This window comes from Acanthopagrus latus, chromosome 14 (genome assembly GCF_904848185.1).
Source record: "Acanthopagrus latus isolate v.2019 chromosome 14, fAcaLat1.1, whole genome shotgun sequence".
Classification (NCBI taxonomy): Eukaryota; Metazoa; Chordata; class Actinopteri; order Spariformes; family Sparidae; genus Acanthopagrus; species Acanthopagrus latus.
Genome location: NC_051052.1, coordinates 21,499,479 through 21,515,703, shown reverse-complemented (window position 1 = coordinate 21,515,703; position 16,225 = coordinate 21,499,479). Strand labels below are relative to the sequence as shown.

Sequence of the window (16,225 nt, the reverse complement as noted above, 5' to 3'; positions counted from 1 at the left end):
CTCAACACCTCCACCTTTCACCACTTCCACCTGAAGAGAGAATGAGAGAGAGCAGAAGTGATCCATGAGTGTTTCCAGAGACTCCCTCCATCAGCTGTCAGTCAGTGATATAAAGACCAGCAGGACTTCAGTCCTGTTCAGACCACAAGTGGAGCAGCTGTGTAGCGTAGCCAGCTTCCTTTCAGCTTCATGTTAACGTGTTGGAGTGAAGCTCACAGGTTTACTCTGCAGGTTTCACTCAAGTACACAGTGAAATAAACTGCAGAGAGTCCCTGAACGCATCATCGCTGCAGAGGCACTTTAATGATGATTGACAGCTGTTAAAAACCAGAGTTTCAGTCACACCTGAATATTTCATCTGCTTTGAAACATTACAAACATGTAAATATGGAGTCTGTTGTAAAACATGTGGAGCAAACAAAAGACAGATGGACAGATGAATATATGATGTTAAAGCTCCTACATGTTCATACACAGACTGACAGTCAAGCATCAGCTGTGGTTACTGGACTTCAGCACAGCTTCTGCTCTGTACAAACACCACATGGTTACTAAATGTAATGATGGTTCTCTGAAACCAGAGCAGTTATTTGCAGGCTTCAGTCAGACTGATCTGTACGGTGGCCCTGAAGGTCAAAACACATCAACACCTCAGATTACAGAAAAAGTGGGACAGCGTTCTTGTTTGTAATTGGACAGAACCCGAGTCCCTGTGGACAGTTTGATGTTGTTGTGAAATGTTGTTGTGTTTTGACCTTCAGGGCCACCGTAGACCTGAGAGCTGTGACACAGATCGGCTGATCAGTTCTTTAGTGTTTTAGAGAAATCACATGTGATGAATGAGGACGACTGTCTCTACACATCCTGTGATGCTGTCAGCTGTAATCCAGCTTTACTTCCTGTAGACACGAACACAACAACAACAGTCGTCTTCACATCAACTCAACACCAGATCACAACAAGCTTCTGGCTCGTCTGATTGGCTGACTGTTCTCTCTCTGTCTCTCTGTCCAATCATGAAGCCAGTCACCGTTCTCCTCTCACAGCTTCACTTGATACTGACTGTGTTCAGAACAATACTGCTGAAACCAGCGTGGACTGACTCCAACCCTCTACTGACCTCAGAGTCTCCAGTCTGCAGTGTGGACTGTCCTTCAGATCAGACAGCAGCTTCACGTCTGAATCCTGCAGCTTGTTGTAGCTCAGGTCCAGCTCTCTCAGATGGGAGGGGTTGGACTTCAGAGCTGAGGCCAGAGAATCACAGCTGATCTCTGACAAACTGCACCAACTCAATCTGAATAAAGAACAAATGATGAAGATAAAAATCAGTTTATAATCCAGTCAGATGTGTTCAGGTTTAAATGTGCAGCTCAACATCACTGTGTCCTAATTAAGGTGCTCTGATTGTTATCAGACGATATTGGTTCTGAATAGTTTGATGGGCGGTCTGTAAAAGGGCCAATCAGAAGAGCCGATCAGATAAACACAGGAGACAGTTTGTCTTTAATACATGCAGCATGGAGAGAAGAGCCACAGTGTTCTCTGCAGTCTTCCACATTGTCTTGACTTGTATACAGCAGAACAGTGGTTACATACTTTATGACAGGTGTTACTCATGCCTTCCCCAAGGCAGTGACCCTCTGATGTTTGACTGGACAATAAGTGTCATCCTAGCTGCCTTCTGTTATCATCCTCATATGAACTCCTCACCTGTTCTATCCCTGACACCTCCCCACACCTCAGGTGAAGGGGAATCTCCCCTCCTCTCACATCCTGACATCTTCTCTAACATACATTGATATTTGAATCCAGAACTGTTTAATTCCCACCAGTTAGAACAGTGTGTAACTAAAGTGGCCTGTAAAGACGGACTAGTGAGTAGATGAGTCTCCGTGTTCGCTGTGAGGACGTTTAATGTCCCCGACAACCTCTGTAGTCTCATTCAGACACTTGTTAGCAACCGCTAACTGTTGTTAGCACATGAAGAGTTTCAGAATTAAACTGTTGGACATTTAATGATAATTTTATGTTGGAGAAAAAAACATGTAAATATGTTCAGTCTGTGGTAACCACACACCTGATTACACACATTTAACTGAAAACACATTCAACACACTCACAGACTTTGAGACGAGGGAACAGGATGTGCTAACATGCTAACATGCTAACAGATTTCTGGTTTTAGGACTACAGACTACACCTCTCTATAGGGAGGGGAAGCCCCGCCCCTTCAGGTCGACCTCATGGGACCTGATTTCAGTCTAGAAAGTGTCTGTTTGTAGTAAATAAAGTAAAATCTCATGTAGTTTTTTAAACTGCTCAGTGAACGACTTCGTCACTTAACGACTGTTGGCTGTGTCGTCTTTATAATCACATATTTTCACAGTCTTATATTTTATTAGTTTTATGACAAACTGAGACTTTCTTTCTTCAACACACTTCAGACAGTGAAGTGAACTTGATGATTTTAAATCGAACATGAGTTCACAGGATCTTTGGTTTCCAAAAAATATTAATTAATTTACATTTTCTACAGTTTCTTTTAGAAACACAAGTCTTTAGTGACTGCACACTAAATTAAATCAAAAAACATGAAAATATGAACAAAAGGACTTTTACAAATTTATGTTTGAACATAAATTAGCTTCAGTTATTAATTAAACATTTAAGATGTCCAACAGTAACAGAGAGTCAGTGAACTCACCTCAGAGTCTCCAGTCGACAGTTTGGACTCTGCAGAAAATCACAAAGCAGCTTCACAGTTGAATCCTGCAGGTTGTTGTTACTCAGGTCCAGCTCTGTCAGATGGGAGGGGTTGGACTTCAGAGCTGAGGCCAGAGAATCACAGCTGATCTTTGACAAACTGCAGTAACGCAATCTGAATAAAGAACAAATTAAGTGAGTTTAGAAGACAACGTTCCTGCTTGAAATCATTCAGTGTTTAAACGTCTGTTCAGAGCTGAACAAGTTCAGATATAAATGAAGCTCCAAACACCTGAACCAACAGGCTGCAGGTCCAAAACTGTCAGATACACAAAGAGAAACAGAGCTCTCATTAATATTAATGACAACGTGCTGCTGCTTCAGTAAAGACGTTGTGACTCCACCTCTTAAACTCTGCAGCTCCACCAGAGGCTCCATCTATACAAACTCATGTTGTGCAGCCAAACAGAAACCAACAGAAACTGACTGAAGATTTGATTCTACTGTTTCAGATCAAAATCATCCTGAGTTTAAATATTTCAGTCAGTATAAACGTCACATGTCATCATGAAGTTTCTGAAAAAACATGATTGTTATCGTCTGACAGAGAAGAAAACACTGGTTTCTGTTTTTATTCACAGAAGCACGAAGGAATCAAATGATTAAGAGGTTCAGAGAGAATCAACCAGTGAAGAATGTTTAATGTTATATTAGATCTGTTTTAAATATGAAGCTGAACAAGATGCTCAGAGTCAATCAGCATCAAATCTATGAGGTCAGATCCCCTTCAGACCTGATGACATGAACACTAAGATTCATAAAGTTTAAATAATGTTGTGAAAGTGTGAGCAAAGGTTTAAAATACATATTAACATGTGATGTAAACATGTGAAAACAACAATAACATGTGAAATAATGTTGTCACATTTATAACTGACATCAGCAGTTTAATATCTTCATGTTCTAAAGTTTGTCTTCAGAGTTTCAGACAGTCAACACGTGCAGTGTGTCCAATCAGAGAGGACATTAAATTACATCATGTGTCTTTTGTCCAGTGTGACTTTAACATCATCAAAGCTCCTTTTTCAAAGATTCAACACTTTGTATTGACAGATTTAAATGTGAGTGGGGCCACACCTTTCTGATGTCACATCAGGACGGTCTGTGTCCAGCAGTGTCTGTCACTTTAAAACCAACAATCCAACATTAACACACACCTCACTGTGTGATTGGTCACCTGAGTGCAGGTGAGAAAGGAGGCGGGGTTTGAACTTCTCTCTCAGCTCTTTGTTCTTTTGTTACACAACTATTTCTGTCACTGTTCATATGAACAGCTGAGTGAAACACTATGAACGTCTTCAGCAGAGACTGTCTGAACATGTGACACGTCTTCTCCATATTTAAACCATTGTTGTGTCTCCAGCAGCTCTTCACTCCACCTTTGGCTGTTTGGAACAGCTGTGAACACTTTGAGCTGCAGATGTGTTCAGACAACACGTCGTACCACTGAGCTTCTTTCTACAAATATCTGAGCCAACAGCTCTTAAAGAAAACCAGTTGAGTGGATTTGCAAACAGAAGTGAATCCAACATCCTGCTTCTGTTCGCTGCAGGCACAGTGAGCATAAGAGCCAGGTGAACTCTGAACCTGCCTCTGGTGCACAACTGACCACAGTTACTCTAAAGAATTATTTCACAGTTCCAGCAGCGATCCATCTCATTCCTACTGGCTGAGGAAATGACCTGAAGGAAACTGCAGAGGAATTATGGGATTGTTCCCGAGGAATTGTGGGAATTGTTGTTGGATGTACGGACTCTAAGCAGCCTGCGACGTCATTTTAATCACACGACAGACTTCAACCAGCAAACAGAAAAGTTCTACACCATCGATTCACCTTCAACACAAAGAGCAGCTCCGTCTCACACACATAGAAATCTGTAATCAAAGCACAGATCTTCATCACCACTGTCATCTCCATCAACACACAGCTGACTGACTGAGAGCTTCATCCTCCATCATCTTCATCACTGATCAGACTGAGCTGTGTGTGTGTGTGTGTGTGTGTGTCTGTGTGTGTGAACCGAAGGAAATGTAAAACTTCTGTTCTAGATTTAAATGTAATAAACAGAGAAAAAACACATGAACTGACTTCAGAGTCTCCAGTCGACAGTTTGGACTCTCCAGTCCAGAACACAGCAGCTTCACTCCTGAATCACTCAGGTTGTTGTAGCTCAGGTCCAGATGTGTCAGATGTGAGGGGTTGGACTTCAGAGCTGAGGCGACGACTTCACAGTGAGTCTCTGAGAGTCGACAGCCAGCCAGTCTGTGAATACAGATAATAAAACATTTAAATCAGATAAAATCTGACTCTTTACTATGAAAACAGACTCTTTACATTTTGCATCATAAAGCACATGAACATGAGCAGCTGTAGCTCAGCTGGTCAGCTGTTCAGCCTGAGCTGCTCAGTCACCGATCACAAGGTTGGTAGTTTGAAACTTGAGCTCCTCGGCTCCACATGAGCCTCCAGACTTTGACCTGCCTGAGGAGATCAGCTGGGCTGAATCAGTGGCCCATTTTAAATCCCCCTCAAAACACACCTGTATAAAACGGCTTTTAACGGCTGATTCTGATGATTTCATCTCTGTTTTATTTTGGTTTGACATATTTCTGTTTGTCTGTTTTCTTCATTCTGCTGTCTTTATATTAATATTTGTAATTGTCCCTGTAATACTTTTCTTGTGACTCTTTCATTGTGCAGTTTTATTTGTGTCCAACAAACTGATGTGAGTGCTTTTAAAGTGCCATATAAATAAACAGAAATACATGTTGAAGTGTCCTCGAGGGAAATAATGAAGCAGAAATGACAGTTTAGGACAAAAGTGTTGAAATAAGTGAGATGTAAACGTGTCAGATGTTAGTTTACAGGCTGCTGTGATTTATATTGGTTCAGCTTCATGTTCACATGATGATCAGTGAACTGTGAAGTCACTGTAGGTTGGAACTGCACTCGTATGTATTTACCTCACTTATGTGTTTGTGTGTATTTTCTCAATCTTTGATGCATTTTATTCTGTCGCTCCATCTGCTTTTCATCTCCTGTTTCATTCATTTAATGCCTCCCACTGCACAAACACAAGAATTACAACTAAACACTGTGTTATTATCATTTTCTGGGTAATAATTGAGTTGAATGATTTGGAAACAAGACGACTTCATGTCATTTCTACTCTGAGCTTGTTGATGATCATTTATTCAATCAGCAGGTTTAATACTTGTTCTGGTAAACGTGTTTAGTGTTGAGCTTTTATATTATTCATGTGTGTAAAGTGTTGATCTTTAATACTGAAGGCTTCAGCTTTACCTCACTTCATCATGTTTAACACAACCGGACTTACACAAACTTTCTACAGTTCCTCACAGCTGGAATCAGTCTCAGTCGTCCCTCCCATAATGTGTTGTACTTCATCAGGTCCAACTCATCCAGAACCTCCTCTGACATCTGCAGCATGTAGGCCAGAGCTGAGCAGTGGATCACAGAGAGTTTCCTCTCTGATCTGTTCTCTGACTTCAGGAACTCTTGGACCTCCTGATGAACCGAGTGGTCGTTCATCTCCGTCAGACAGTGGAAGATGTTGATGCTTCTGTCAGGAGAGATCCAATCACTGTTCATCTCCTTCAGGTTGTTGATGGCTCTCTGGATGATTTCTGGCCTGTTGTCTGTCTGACCCAGCAGGCCTGCTAAGAGTCTCTGGTTGGACTTCAGAGAGAGGCCATGAAGGAAGCGAACAAACAAGTCCAGGTGGCCATTTTTACTGTCCAGGGATTTCTGCATGGCTCCCATCAGGAAGTCATCAAGGGATGAGTCACTGTAATACCTCCAACCTCCCAGGAAGTCCTCCACCACCTTTGTGTTCCTGTTGGTGTAACAGTGGAACATGTAGACTGCAGCCAGAAACTCCTGAACGCTCAGATGAACAAAGCAGTAGACTGTTTTCTGGAAGATCACACTCTCTCTTCTGAAGATCTCTGTACAAACTCCTGAGTACACCGAGGCCTCTGTGACATCAAGACCACAGCGCTCCAGGTCTTCTTGGTAGAACATGATGTTTCCTGTCTCCAGATGTTCAAACGCCAGCCTCCCCAGCTTCAGAAGAACTTCCCTGTCAGCCTCCGTCAGCTCCTGTGGACTCGTCTCACGTCCCTCATCGTACTTCTGCTTCTTCCTCTTTGTCTGAACCAGCAGGAAGTGTGAGTACATGTCAGTCAGGGTCTTGGGCAGCTCTCCTCTCTGGTCTGTAGTCAACATGTGGTCCAGAACTGTAGCAGTGATCCAGCAGAAGACTGGGATCAGACACATGATGTGGAGGCTCCTGGAGGTCTTGATGTGTGAGATGATTCTGCTGGACAGATCTTCATCACTGAACCTCCTCCTGAAGTACTCCTCCTTCTGGACGTCAGTGAAGCCTCGCACTTCTGTTACCCTGTCGACACATGAAGGAGGGATCTGATTGGCCGCTGCAGGTCTGGAAGTGATCCAGACGAGAGCCGAGGGAAGCAGCTTCCCCTGGATGAGGTTTGTCAGCAGCACGCTGACTGATGACTCCTGTGTGACATCAGACACGACCTCATGGTTGTTGAAATCCAGTGAAAGTCTGCTTTCATCCAGGCCGTCAAAGATGAAGAGAAGTTTACAGACAGCGAGCTTCTCTGCTGTCACCTTCTGTAATGTTGGATGGAAAACATGGAGCAGCCTGAGAAGACTGTACTGCTCATCTCTGATCAGGTTCAGCTCCCTGAACGACAGCAGAACCAGCAGACTGACATCTTGGTTTTTGGAGCCCTCTGCCCAGTCCAGAGTGAACTTCTGCACCGAGAAGGTTTTTCCAACTCCAGCGACGCCGTTGGTCAGAACCACTCTGATGCGTCTCTGTTGGTCAGGTGAGGCTTTAAAGATGTCGCAGCACCTGATTGGAGTTTCACTGAAGGTCTTCTTCTTGGAAGCTGTCTCAAGCTGCCAAACCTCATGTTGGGTATTAACCTCTTCACTCTGTCCCGATGTGATGTAGAGCTCAGTGTAGATCCTGCTGAGGAGGGTTCCACTTCCTGTTCCATCACTTCCTGTTCCATCACTTCCTTCAGTCACATGTTCACATCTCCTCCTCAGACTGATCTTATGTTCATCTAAAACCTCCTGCAGACCAACATTCACTGAAAAGAGAATTAAGTGTTGACAATCAGAAATCAATGAGCAAATTGAAAAAATGATCACTTTCATTACAATCTGTGGTTCTTGTGTCAGTATGTTAGTCGGTGTGAACACTGATGTTTCTGCTTTACACACAGTTTAATAGTTCCCCATCTCCATTTGAGCATATGGAGAACAAACTCTCTTCTCATTGGTTAATGTGTGACATCACTAATCTCTTTCCTTGTACAGTTTGTCTCTGACTGTCTGTCCACAGTCCAGCTGTTGTTCTGGGTCTTACCTCCACACTGGGGACAGGAGGAGTCTCCTGGTGAAGCAGACTGGTCCCAGTATGAGGTGATGCAGCGTCTGCAGAACCAGTGTCCACAGCTGGTAGAGACCGGATCCTTCAGGACGTCCTGACACCAAACACAGCAGGTGGGCTGCTTCTTCTCTCTGTGAACACATTTCATTAGAACTACAATGATTTGATGACTGTTGTTAAAAACATCCAGATTTGGTCGACAGTGTTGAGAAGCTCAGACACTCACAGAGAAAAGTCAAAGTGTGGATACTTTTCATCTTGAATTCAGCATTTAGTGTGTCATGAAAATGATGTGTGAAGATTATCTCTCAGAACAAAACGTGTCAGTATCAGAAACTCGTGTTTGTTTTCTGCAATAATCCAAAATCCAAGTCAAAAATCTGCCAGGCTGTTTGTGGAGGGAGCCAGAGCGATGCTAACTTCAGGGTTAGCCTACAAACATACGTCATGGTTCCACCATCTATTTCATCCTGCTGAGATTTGTTAGTGTCCTCCAGGATCTGACTGAGTTCAGACATGTTAGTGTTCAGGAGGCTTTCAAAGACTTTATGTTAGTGTTTCTTCAGTCCTGGAGCCTGATGTTACTCTACAGCAACACATTACCAGCAAACACTGAATGAGTCGTCTCAGTGCTCTTACTTTGTGTCTGATGGTCCAGGTTCAGGACTGAAGTTTATAGGTTCATGTTTGGACCGATCACTCTTCATAGACGGACAGATGGATCCTGCAGGTTCTGCTCGGTCCAACTCTTCCTCCACACAAACACTCATCTTCAGGTCTGAGAGGTGAAACATGAACTGTGAGCTCAGAACACAAGAATCAGGAGAAACATAGAGGATTGGATCTTTATCAACAAGTCCAACAGGAAACTCCAGACAGAATTCATTTGGATTCCCATGAATGTCTAAAAATCTCTGTCAGGATTTCCTCGGTGCTGCTTCAAATCTGTTTTTATTCTACTGGTTCTGATAAAATCCTGCACATCTCGCGAACTCTCATAGGAATTCTGTAAGAAGAGGTAAGGTCTGGTTATGGAGAAGTGCTGAGAGGTAGCATAAGAGTAACCGTCTTACAGTTGTCAAGGGGATGGAAAAAACAGTCTCAAAAAAGAACAGATGGCATATTTTCATTAATTAAAGAAGTTACAGAGTGAAGGAAGCAGAGGAACGTATATCAGGGCAGAAGACGACATTGTTCAACTTCAGGCTCGTACAAACACTTTGGAAACTCAAGTGAAGCTGCTGACAGAGAAAGACGACGACATGGAGAACTGAAGTCGGAGGAATAATCTGAGGATAGTGGGTTTGTCAGAGAATGAGGAAGGGCGAGATGCTTGTGAGGTTTTTCTAGAAATGGAGGCTCGTGCTCGTCTGGCTTTGGAGCGTGCACACAGAATTTGTCCACCACAACAATGAAAGGAGAACGAAGACACACTTCCACCAAGAACTCTGATTATCAAGAGTCTGAACTACAGACAGAACCAGCAGCTGGAGTGAAGCTGAAGTTTGTTATAAAGACCGACTCGTTTGACTCAGATGTGTCTGCAGACATTCACAAGAAACAGATGAAGAGTAACAGCGGCTACATGATGAGGGGATCATCAAACAGAGAATCATCTTTCCTTCACAGCTTCTTCTCACACAGGGAGAAATCCAAACTGTCTGACAGCAGGAGGGACTGAATAAAGAGGAAAGGTGGAGCCACAGGTGGAAAACCTGGCTCACCTTCGTCAAAGACAGTCCAGGTATCAGGATCCACTGTTTTCTCATAATGAAGCTCAAGAGTCAGGATTTACAAAATGTAACACGAGGCGACAGATCAGCCTTTTTCTGTTCCTTGTTAGCTTGAGCAGCAGTCGTCATCACAGTGAACCTGCTGCCTGTCACAGCTTTGTAGATTAATTATTGTTCAAGGATCTGTTAATGATTACATGAATGTTTATGGTCCTAACGATGAGAATCAGATTTCTACAATACTTTCTTAGTGTTAATCTGTAACTTTATAGCAGGTGATATAAAACTCCAATCACACTTTGGACCCAGTGAAAGACGTTCAACAGGCTCTGACGACACACAGGCCACATCAAGAAAACTGATCCAACATTTGATGAAAGATTTAAATCTGCTGGATATTTGGAGACATCTTAATCCTGACATGTTGGAAGGATGTGAAGTGTATGAGAGATAAAATCCTGAATATCAACATGCCGTCAAAGAATCAAAGTGTTGACTTTATTCTAACATGTGTTTCCTCTACAGTCCACAGAGACTAAACTGACTCACACTCTCACAGTAACATCACAAACACCTTGTTTTAACACTCACCTGCCTCACACTTTACTGTTCCTCCTCCGTCTTCTTCTGTCTGTTCTGCTCTCAACATGGAGTCTGACGGACTGAACACTTTCACTTTCAGCCTCTCAGGTGACACTGAGCTGCTCCTCCCCTCTGAGTTTACCTGTGTGTGTGTGTGTGTGTACACACACATCTCCACACAGTTTACGTACATAAACATAATCGAGTGGTTTAAAGGTCTGTGGTAATCAGAGAGCTGTGATGTCCTACTACAAGTGAATGCATCAGTGAGGACCCTACAAGTTGCTGTCTGCAGTTCATTCAGGAGCAGGTTTGTGGAGTAATGGAGTACATGTAACAGATTACATCATTAGGACACAGAGAAAGGTGACTGTGTTACATCAAAGTTACAGAAAAAAGATGTAATCAGATTACAGAGACAACTGATGAAACATGGGATTACTAACAGGATTACAATTACTACATTACACTAATCTGTAATCTGTATTCTGTATGAATAAGCAGCTGCAGGAGGGTGACGAGTCAGAAAAATAAGACATCAAACCTCCTGGATCAGCAGCTCACAGAACTGAACCAGAACCAGAGCTGCAGTTGTCACTATGAGCAGATTTATCATCATGTTCATCTTGTTCAGAACCTTTTCCTACATGGTTGGCTCCATGTTGGTTCTGGTGCCGTGTTGATGAGACGATGTTGTTCACTGAGCTTTAACACAAAACTACAACAAACTGACAAACATCATGTGAGAGATTCTGACCCAGTTCAGACCGGATCAGTACTCTGTCTCCTTGTCCACTACTGAACACAGTTTAACTGTGATAAAGTCCCCTGAGGTCCACAGGAAGGGGCGGGGCTTCAGCCCGTCTGAATGGAATAATCTCATTAACAGCTGATACAAGGAGCACAAAGTTTTACTGATTAGTTTTAAACTTTAGTCAGAAACATTAAAGTCTCTGCAGTTTTCAGGTGTTTTAGTGTGAACAGCACGATCATCACACCTGAACACAGGAAGTTTAAAGACTAAGTTAAAGTCACAAGTCGTCCTTTTATCAGACTTTCTGTCTGTCGTCCTGCTGCTGTGTGTCATCCTGACCTTTGACCCTGACGACTGTGGAGCTGCTGCAGCGTCGGTCCACATGGTGGCAGCGTTCTCTAACACATGAGGTGAAGCAGCTCACAGACAACATGACTCAGGTCACCACATCCAGATGTTTTCACATTCTGAGCAAATATAAAACATGTTCATCGTTTCATATCAAGCCAAATCATGACTTTAGTTACATGTAATAATTGTTCCTCTTTTGCTTTATGTGCTGTGATGACAAGTAACTAAGTAGTTTTACTCAACTAATGTGCTGTTGAGGTTCTTCTTCACTCGACTGTTTCCATTTTCTGTTACTTCATATTTCCACCGCACCACATTTAACAGACTAACATTATTCTTTGTACTCCACTACATTTATTACATAACTTTAGTTACTAGTTACTTTACAGATTACAGCTGCATCAGAGTACCAGAGTGGCATTAAAAAAAATCTATTTCTTTTATTGGCACACTGAATCTGATCATCTGAGAAATGCCTCAAATCAAACCAATCAAGTTAAAACTAAAAAATGTATCAATAAATACATCAATAAAAATAATACTTAAAACATTTGGGCATTAATTAAACTATAAAGGGTGACATGATGTGATGTTTGTTTTAAATTTTTTTGTGAGAAAAATACACACACAAAAAAAAAAATACATAAAATGAAAAAAAAGGGAAACAGTTCTTCTGAACAGTTTAGCTGCACAGTTAGCATTCAGCTCAGCCTTCATCAGTGAGCACAGTAATGAGTTGCACTCTGCCAGCAGCTCGTCAGGTTGGTGGAGCCTCGTTCTGATTCGCTGCGGCTGATTACCAGGATGCATGCTGGGAGCCGGCTGGTGGAGGTGGAGGTGCTGTATGGAGGAGCAGCAGTGGGTGGCTGCAGCAGAGACCTCACTCAGTGATGGAAAACATTCTTTTCAATGAGTCACAGTCATAAACATGTAAAATCATTACAAATAGATGAAGAAAGTCCAAGTCTGAGCTGACTTCACCCGGCGGTATGTGGAGCGCTCTCCAAACCAAACAGCAGAAAAATGGGACTCAACCCGGTGATTCTGATGCTTAATTAAATTCTAATACACAGCCGCATGTTTATGAGCCGGATCCAACTATTAGTGCTCGCTTAGCAGCAACATTTTCCATTATTTGTGAGCAGCTCTTTAAAGAGCACTTCAGACAGGAAACAGGTTATAGCTTCAGAAATCAGTTCCATACAAAGAAGCTCAGTATATGCTGCACATTTTTACTGTGGGAATTAAAAGACTGTTTAGAAATACGTCTTAGCGCTCTGCTCACAGAGTTAGACTTCTTCCCAGTGGAGCTCATTGTGAACGCAGAGTCGCCAGAAACTCAGAGGCCGTTAAATAAAACTGGCTCAGTTTTCTGCCCGACGCGAATGTTTGAAATACTGTCGACTTCCTCCATGAAACATGAAGTGCAGGCCCGTCTGAGGGGGGCCGCGCCATTGTTCAGAGATCTGGCCCACTGGACCCGACGAGCCCGGCGCTGCAGAGAGGCACAGCAGGCGGGAGACTGCACCTCCCTGACTTCCTCTAATATAGCAGTTATATATTTAAAGCTGCAACACAAACAAGAGGCGGCACGTCACCAGAGGAACCCACATGTTGTTCTCGTCCTTCTCTTTTTAAAGTGACAGGTTTGTTTCCACGATGTTAACGCTGTTCTCTCTGCATGTGGCCTCACAGGGGCACCGACACAACTTCAGCTGAGCGGCAGAGAAACAGGACCAGAGACGACGCAGCAGCCAATTTATTTTAAAATTAAAGACAGAAATTATTTTTCAGTAATGGAACTAAATAAAGAATGACTTGAATTGCAGAACAAACATGTTACGTTTCTCATTTCAACAAAAAAAATAATAGTTTGAGTTATTAAACAGATTACAGGTCATGATTATTTCTTTTTTTCGCTCCTATGTGGAAACATAAAAAATGAATTAACATAATCATTAACATGTGACGCATCACCATGAAGATCTATCCACTGAAGTTAGCATGCTAACACAGTTAGCCTGCTCCATTGCTACCTGCGCTAACCAGCTAATGGCTGCTAACTGTTAGCAGCATGTAGCGTTAACTCTGTTGAAATGCTGAATTGAAATATTAAAGTTAAAACAGAGGAAGTCTAAATGAGATTAAAGATTACAGGTCAGCGTGCAGTTTGGCTTCAGGATCCTGGTTCAGTCCAGTTGTCGCCCTCAGAGGGACGTTTGGCTCCGCTGCTCTACGTGATGACATCATAATGTTCCGGTTGGTTCTGATCACTGTCATCAACACCTTCGAGCTTCCAGGCCTCAGCTCATATTTCTGTCTACCGTCCTCTGATCAGTCTGTTCAGTAATTCTGCCACCATGACGTCAACAACCCGCTCCACCTTCCAGCTCCTTCACCTCCATCAGCATGTTCGACCCGGTCCGTCCTCATCTCTTCCTGCCAGCTGCTTCCTGAAGCTGTGACAGTAAGAGTCTTTATGCCCTGTGGATTTTGAGGCTTTGCCGCCCGGTGCCCACAGAGAGTTCTTGGAAGGCCGGGGATCCACAAAGCCTCCGGGCCGCCTCGAGCCTTCGGCGCGGGCCACAGAACAGTAAACCTGGCAGAGAAGGAGACCAGACTGTGGTCAGGTCCAAACCTCAGAGCCGAGTCAGGACTCCCCTCTGACTGAAGGAAGTTAACACGACGGGACAAATTAATGACACGAAGCTTCATTTACACACCAGAACACAACATCAGTTAATAATTCATATTTCAAATGACAGCAAGAACTGAGCCAAAGTCACGTGCCGCCATATTGGACCTTCAGTTTGTTTCCTGACTGTCAGTCAAAGTAAAACCATCAGTGAGCTCGTCTGAAGTCCCAATCATCTCCTGGACCATCACGTCCCTCCACAGAGAAAAGACAGAGCACGCTTCAAACACAGAACCACCTTTCTTCAGTGGGGAGTAAAAACCGGCTCAGATGTCGGGAGCACGGCAGAACCCACAACCTGCTGACTCAGACTCGAGGCGTTTGATTGACTGGCTTAAAGTTTGCTCAGTTTCCTCCAGGAGGAGAGCGAGGCAGGGACAAACCAGGACTGAACCCAGACCACGTCTACGTTCTGCTGCACAGGAATGTGCTAAAAGCTCCGTCCACACCAGCCAAACACTTCTCCCTCGCATTAATGTTTCTCAGAACCTCCCACGAATCTTCGGACCTGCCGGTGCCAAGACGACATGTAATCACAAAGATCAACAGACCCTTAACAGCTTTTACAGAGGATCACCATGACCAGCTACAGGCCAGCTCTGTAAAGAGCTGGAAACACACACACACAGTTCTGATGCCCGGCACTCGGAGCGGTTCTGAGCCCAGTCTGAACAACAACAGCTGCAGTCAGTCCAGACGGCGACACCTGGTGGCCGACACGTCATAATGCAACTGAATTAAAGACTGAAACTCTGATTTCATGACCCGTCTGTGATCTGAAGGGTCCATCTGGACCCGGACTCTTTATCTGGACCAGTGTTGATGCAAAGCAGCAGAACTTCAATAACAGCAACATTAATTAAGTGTTGATGTTGTTGGACGACTTTTAGGTTTATTTTTCCATAATTCTGACTTAAATCTGATAATTAATTTTAAGAAAAGTCTGAAGTGTGAGTTTAAACTTGCCGTGTTGAGTCTTGAAGACTTTGGTGTCTTTGTTGAAACGAAGCGTCCTTTGAGCTGGTTAGCTTCCAGCTCCTCTTCAGTGCTAATCAGACGGCTGTTAGCTCCACAGACACTCTCCTCTGCCTACACACTGACTCAAGCATCTTCTTCTTTGGTGGCCTGGAAACGTTTGTGTTGTTGTTCAGGTCTGCCGGACGCTCACTCACACTTCAAACACCGTCCGGTTGTTGTTGGAGCGACTTCAGCTGGACGCGTCGCGCTCTGCTAGCGTGTCTGCTGTTAGCAGTTAATCAATGCAGCCTCGTTACAGGAGAGGATGTCGGTTTAAAGACGGAAACAGTTAAGTGCAGCTCGTTAATCCAATTAACATGTGTGAAAGTGTGTGTTTGTTCTGCTAATTGGGCTGAATTATTCAATTTGGAACTGATGTTTGGATAGCTAATTTGTGGAGGACATTTTCCATGAAGAGAAGACAGAGTTGGTGTCTGACGCTGGAGTTCAGGGAAAACAAACCAGATCGTCGGACAGAAAGAGAAGCTGAATGTGGTTCATGTCTGTAACTGAACAACATGTAGAGACGTCCTGCAGCGAAACACCTGGAGGACAATACGAAACTCAAGAAAGGAGATATTCAGACGATTAGATCTTTGACTGATGAGTTTGTTTGAGGAAGCAGCTTTCATGATGAACGGACAGACGGACGGCTGGTTATTCATAAAATTCATACACGTACGTCACGTATCTGACAGTCCAGACTCAGAGGACGAGGTCCAACTCACAGACACACAACAGACACACGGCGTCTCATCAGTCCAGGCTGAGCTGAAGAGTCCACAGACAGACGAGAACCTGGACGCCTCTGGTCTCTGGTCTCTGGTCTGTTACAGACTCTCCTCCTTCACTTCGTCGTAGCGGAGGTATGCGCTCT

General features: G+C 43.6%; 1 protein-coding gene and 1 long non-coding RNA gene across 2 annotated transcripts in view; both read right to left on the bottom strand.

Annotated features, from left to right (window-relative positions):
• Positions 1–37: 37 nt before the first annotated feature.
• LOC119032548 (NLR family CARD domain-containing protein 3-like) lies at positions 38–10,686 on the bottom strand. The gene is made up of 7 exons (XM_037121872.1): positions 10,541–10,686; positions 8,856–8,994; positions 8,193–8,347; positions 6,102–7,914; positions 4,853–5,026; positions 2,705–2,878; positions 38–1,294 (listed from the first exon to the last, which is right to left on the bottom strand). Exons 1-7 carry the CDS (start codon positions 10,596–10,598, stop codon positions 1,069–1,071), a joined length of 2,739 nt encoding a protein of 912 aa, XP_036977767.1. The 5' UTR covers positions 10,599–10,686; the 3' UTR covers positions 38–1,068.
• Positions 10,687–11,587: 901 nt separating this feature from the next.
• The window catches only part of LOC119032553, a 111,509-nt gene continuing 106,871 nt past the window's right edge, over positions 11,588–16,225 (bottom strand). The window contains exon 7 of the long non-coding RNA XR_005078928.1: positions 11,588–14,235. This is a non-coding gene — a long non-coding RNA (uncharacterized LOC119032553). The remainder of the gene's footprint in view (positions 14,236–16,225) is intronic.